The following is a 6,115-nucleotide window of genomic DNA, read 5'->3' as shown; positions in this document are numbered from 1 at the left end:
CAAGAGGGTCAGCTGGGCGCTGGCCACTAGACACATGGCAGATGCTCTTCATTAGCCCCTCTCCCTTCCCAAAGGGCAAGAGTGAAGAAATAAGGGAGAGAGACTTATGGATTGGAAAACTAAAACTGCTTTAATGAAGATAATAATAATAACATAATATATATACACAAATATATACAATACCAATACAGAACCCAACCACCCTGATGGCAATCACATCACTATCACCACTGATGCTGTGGGCAGGCACTGGGGAAGGCCCAGGCTGGGCTCAGCAGCAGACGGAAACCAGATTCAGGAGCTGGATTTTGGAACTGGGTTCAGGAATGCATAGATTGGAACACGGATTGAGTCCTCTTCAAGATGCTGGCCACTGAAGAATAGAGCTTGACCTTGTTGGTCAGTGTAGGGTCACCTGTCCTGTCCGCTGCTCCCCGCAGGTTCAGCCTCTCACTTACTGCTCCCCCACCGTGGCACACAGGATTTAGCAGTGACCTTGGTCTGCACAGGAGCAAGTATAATCCAGAGCCTTTCTGCACACCAACCCCTGGCAGTAACTGGGGTTGATAATGCTCCATCAAGCGTTATCACTTCTAGAAGCAGACACTGCAGAAATACGCTGTTAACATCAGACAGTGCCATCACTTAGAAGAGACTGAGCTGGAAAGTGAAGCCACTGAACAGAATTACATCTGTTCTAGCTCTAACCAGGAAAGCTGCTAAGGTGAGATTTTCATGCCTGAGGGGTACCTCACATCACTGACTGCCCCAGAGAGGAGTCTCATCATCACCCTGTGGTCACCCTGTGCAGCCTGTGTGGCAGTAGTGGAGCACGAGTTTATTTCAAACATTGCCCAGACTAGGAAGCAGTAACTGGCATTATTTCGAGTGTTTAGTTGCTGAATCAGGACACTTGCCAGCTCTTTGGCAATGCCATTGCCTCTGTGCCTCAGCAAGCCTCCCCTTCTCCCTCCCATACTTCTCCTGTTATCTCCCTCGTGGAGCAGCCTCATAATCCAGTCTGTCATTTTGCATTTGCAAGCCAAGTTCCAGTCAAAGAGGAAGTGTTATCTGAAAGCTGTAGCAGAACTGGGGAGGTACAACCCTACACAGAGCCCTGGGGCTTCTGCGTTATAAGTAGAGACACAGGCAGCTCCCCGAGGCCAAGAACGTGAGCTACCTTCTCACTTAGTCTTTTTTTTAGGGAACTTTTAATAAACATTTTAGCTACTTCTAGGTCCTGCTCCCTAACCCTTAGCCTCACTGTTTTGCATATCTCAGAATAACTTGCTATTACATTTTGCAGCATTTCAGATTGTTGTTTTAACACTTTCTTCTCGGTTGTAGAGAGTTTGCTGGTGAAGTTTCACAACTAATTTCTAGAGAATAGTGAAACCTGTCCAAGTCCAAAGGCTTGAGACCAAATCAGCCTCCGCATATGGGACCACTAGACCTGATTCCCTGCCAGAAGAAAAGCTCAGGAACACTTTCTGGGGAGGAAAGCTGCCTGCACTCAAATTGTTTTCAGCCATGTATGAGAGCAGGCATCCTGCCAGCTCTCCCACAGTCCCCTCTCTGGCAGCACATGGAGCATACACCTGTCCCCAGCAAGGCAGAGGACCCAGGCTGGGCCTGTCACTGAATTTGGAGAAGTCCCTGCCTCTTTGCAGACTCATAGAGGAAAACACCAGGGATGGGCATCCTCACTGCCCCACGTAGGTGGTGGGATTGCTGGTCCACGAAGAAAGTGCTGATCACCTCCATTGTCTTACCAGGGTCATGCTATGGGCCTATCACATAGAAATTTTCATCAGTTTTGCCACGCAGAGATTGGTCAATTTTGGCATGGAGTCCAGACTGAGCTGTTGTAGACCTTTTTTTAGTCTCTACAAGGATTTTGATACTCTCTCTGGAGGATATTTAGACTCATTGTAGTGTTGGATATTCAGGCTTACTGGAGGCTGATTTGGGGGAATTTGCAGGGAGGAACAGAAAGAAGCTAATAGGAGAGCTAGAGATAGCTGCAAAGGAAAGCAGCCTGTGATCCACTTAGGGTGATTTTCATTGCACCTTTTTCCAGCATGTCAACCTATAAATTACACTATTACATGTAGCCCTTTGGGGAAAGGGCTAAGTGAGTCTATTTAAAATGCTCTGTTCCTGACCCCCTTCTTTACCCATACCTTCTGAGACCTGTGCAAGCAGTAACTTAAAAAGGGGTAACGCTTCCTGCTCCCTCGAGTGAGTGCAGTCTGGCAGTTTCAGTTATTTCCTGGAGGAGCGCAGTGCTGAAGGATTAGCACTGAGGCATGCAGCCATATTTCATATGAAGGTGATGCATTTTGATGTTCTTCAGTTCATAGGTACCCTCATGTTTTCCATCAGGTGAACAGCTACAGACCTGCTCAGGACCACCTGATTGTATAGGCTAAACAAAGGAAGCAGGATGCTTTCTCCCATCTGTTGACTAACAAAATACAGTTTCTGATTAGCTCTGTGTACTCCATGCATGTGGTAAACAGAGCCAAGCACATCAGTCTAACTATGCCCCAAGGAGCTGTTACCAAATATTTCATATTCTGCTCATTACTACTGTTTATTTACTGTCTTCAGACTAAAAATAAGGAAATCTACTGGTACCATATAGGAGTAGAATCAGGAAAACTAACAGGATTTATTCCTCAATTATATTTCCCGGAAAGCAGAAGTAAAAAAGCTATGTATCATTTTTATTGGCTGTAAGTCTCCAATCACAATGGTTATAGTTTTTATTATTTCTCTGGTTCACTGATATTAGGTGGGAAGCAAGCCTCTTCTCACCCACGCCCAAGCCTAAGAGCTTCTGCCACATTTTATAGTGTAAATGCACTTTTCGTGTTTCCCATTTGTCCTAATGTCTCTGCACTGCCTGTGAAGTATAAATTCAGAAAAAAAAAAAAAAAAGAGCTCAAGAAGACACAACCTTGATCAAGAATCACCAGAAATCCCTTTTTGCATCTGTGGAAAGGTGACAGTACTGAAAAAAAAAAAAGATTTACAAGAAAATATTGTTCTCTGTGTGCACTCTTGCTATGCTATCCCAACTTTACATTATTCCCCAAAGTGCAAGCAATCATTTTTAATTTTCGACAGGGATCTCTCTAAACAGAGAAAAGATCTTTGGGGACTTTAAGTGGTAGTCATTGCACAACATTAGACACATCTCTGAAGCAGTAACAGAAGAACGAAAGAGAGATAAAAAGAAAGATTCTAAGCAAAGGGAATAAATAAAAGCTGAAATTAAATAAATAAAAATTTCTACATATTTGGTCCTCTATTAAAGATTTATTAGAAAACTTGCATGCAAAACATTCAAAGCCAAATTCTACCACTTCACTGACTTATGTAAAAATTCCCCTTGCAGATTCAGCCCTCTGACACTTTTTGTTTTACCACATAATGGAAGAATTACCATACCAGATCCCAACAGTTTGGTGTGTCATTTCTAAAACTGACGAGCAAAAATATCATCACAAAAGCTGCCACAAATGCATTTGAAGTAGCCTACCCATAAGAAAAGTTTCTTCTGAAAATCAACAGTAGAGGTGGCTCCCACCCTGAAGCATATGAGTGTATACTTCAGATGCTAGGCTTTGCAAAGCCTTCCTTCTTGATTCCTCCCTGGTTATTCTGACTGCTTCTGTAATTGTGTTGTCCTCTGAAACTGCTGCTCAGTCCTTAAACTCAGTGCTGCTTTGTGGCCCTGTTTTGCTTTGGTAGTGCTCTGAATAAGAACTGTGTCCTATGAATTTCTAACCACCATTTAACCACCATTTCTGAGCAGTTTCTGCTCACTTTCTGCTCTGTGGGGCTGAAGTTGAAGGGGGACAAGCATTGTTTGATGTCAGCCGTGTGCTTTCTTCTCATGTGACTTCTCCCCACAGCTACCTAGCTCTGTATGCTTACAAGCCTCAGAAGAATGATGAGCTGGAGCTCCGCAAAGGTGAGATGTACCGGGTCATTGAGAAGTGTCAGGATGGTTGGTTCAAGGGGACGTCTCTGAGGAGTGGGATGTCTGGCGTCTTCCCAGGCAACTACGTGACGCCTGTTTCAAGGTGAGGACCGCTGGGCGAGGTTGATGTGCCTGAGCTGGGGCTGAAAGGGGTTATGTGTCTTGAGGATCCTGAAAACAACATAGCTCTGCTTTTAAATCGTATCCCCCTTCCAGAAGTTTTCTGGTGTCATTGCAGACTTGAGTAATGAAACACGCTGGTTGTAGCATTGCAGATATCCATGTTCTCAAAAGACTTCAGTAGTTGTGTTAGATGATGCCATATACAACCTCTGACTTTAAAAGTCTGATGAGCCCAGGTTTCACTATTGTAAAGAAAGATATTGGTTAATATCTTTCCATTGTTATAGAACTACCAGACATGTAATGGGGATAAACAAAAAAGGAACGCTTATGTCTTGGTTTTCAGTAACTCCTCATGTAGATTTTGTTTTTCTTAAATCACATATCTTCAATTGTTTGGACCTGGACGAATGTTTGAACCATTGCAATTCAGAAGCAGTAGGAGAGTTCGGTAAATTGTCTGATTTTAGCTACCTCTGTTGCAGAAGGTGAAAAAAGTAAAGAATTGCTTGTCTGGGAAGAAATGCCATTTGACGCGAGTTTGGTATTGGACAACTCCAAATCAAAGGTTGTTTCAGAGCTCACTCTGAAATAGTCTGCAAGCTGAGGAGAAATGTCATCAGTGGGGTGCAGATTGTTTTGCCCCACGTGCTCCTTCAGGTCAATGTTGCCATGCCTATGCCCACAGCTCCTTCAGAGGAACTGTGGAATTGCAAACCAAACTCGCTCTTTCTCATATGCCCTGAGTCTCTCCTCCCACATGCACACAGTCTCCACCATCTTTCACTCCTCTCCAGAGAAAGTCTCTTCACAAGTCAGATAGTGTTGATCTTGAAAAATTGATCAACGTTTGTTCCATCTTCAGTTTATGTCAAGTTTGTAATATGTGCACTGAGCAAGACTAAAAGTTGAGAGCAGGTTAGAAGGCAATAACTAAGCCTGCTGACAGTCCTAATATTACATTTCAGTAAAAATACACATTAATTCATGGGGTCCTCACTGTTCATCAACTTAAATGTATTTACCTCATTTTATAGAGCCCCTTGGCTGCCTTCACTCCTTGCCTCTTCAGCTCTTAATTAGTAAAGAAGTTTGTGCTGAAGGGTTGGTGATCTGAATCAGCAAGACTTTATTAAATGCAGCATGTCACAGCTAGAACAAGACAGAGAAAAGTGCTAAAGGGCAAAAGTGCTTTCCACAAAACCCGAAAGAAGCTTTATGATTATGTTTATAATCCTGTGAGCTAATTAAGTTTCTGTGTAAATCACCCTCACTGAAAACAGCAAGAAAAATCTGATAGTCACAAAATCTCGTATTTACTGCACTTTCAACTTACTTTGCTCTCCTTCGAAAGCGAGGCAGAGAATTAGATTCACGCATGTTTTTCTGTCACTCCCTCCAAAACTCAAGGAAAAGAAGTTGCCCATTAATTTAATAACACTGAACTAGATTTATAAGCTGCCAAAACATGTGTGAGCAGATCATGGTGGACAAAGGACAAGACCCTTTAGGTGGACAGACAGGCACAGGACAGCAGAGGAAATTTGCCACATTCAACATCTATCCAGCTCTGTGGGAGTCACAGATAGTTTCTGTACCTGTCAGTGTGCATGTTTGCCTGAACACAGCTCTCAGTGGACTATTAGGTGTGCTTTTCTGGCAAACTCAATCTAGTGCAGATGGCCAAGCCAGCTCCAGCTGAACCTTGCTGCTACCCTACCTACCAGCTCTTCACAGCAGATGACAGACAGTCAAGATTTCCATCTGGTAGGATTCCCAGCTTTTCCCTACCTGGAGGCTGATGAAAAAAAAAAAAAGAAATCAGATTCATTTAACAAATCTTGCACTGAGAGACGAGTCAAGTCAATGATACCAGAGTGTTTTTTTTCTTTGTGTGATTTTGGGTGGAGGGAAGATTGGGCAGAGGGGGTGTCTATCTTTTGCACTTCCGGACCACACCTTCCAGCCTATGTTTTCTTTGGTTGTCTTTTGGCTCTTTCC

At 43.4% G+C, this 6,115-nt stretch overlaps 1 protein-coding gene across 1 annotated transcript in view; it reads left to right on the top strand.

The window, feature by feature from the left end:
• Window positions 1–6,115, top strand: part of SH3RF3 (SH3 domain containing ring finger 3) — a 53,164-nt gene that overhangs the window by 5,228 nt on the left and 41,821 nt on the right. The window contains exon 3 of the mRNA XM_010135363.1: window positions 3,924–4,094. Coding sequence (XP_010133665.1) covers window positions 3,924–4,094 — 171 coding nt within the window. The remainder of the gene's footprint in view (window positions 1–3,923; window positions 4,095–6,115) is intronic.

This window comes from Buceros rhinoceros, unplaced genomic scaffold, assembly GCF_000710305.1.
Source record: "Buceros rhinoceros silvestris isolate BGI_N320 unplaced genomic scaffold, ASM71030v1 scaffold7090, whole genome shotgun sequence".
In the NCBI taxonomy this organism is placed as follows: Eukaryota; Metazoa; Chordata; class Aves; order Bucerotiformes; family Bucerotidae; genus Buceros; species Buceros rhinoceros.
The sequence above is the reverse complement of the archived record's forward strand: the minus strand, read 5'-3'. Positions and strand labels throughout refer to the sequence as shown.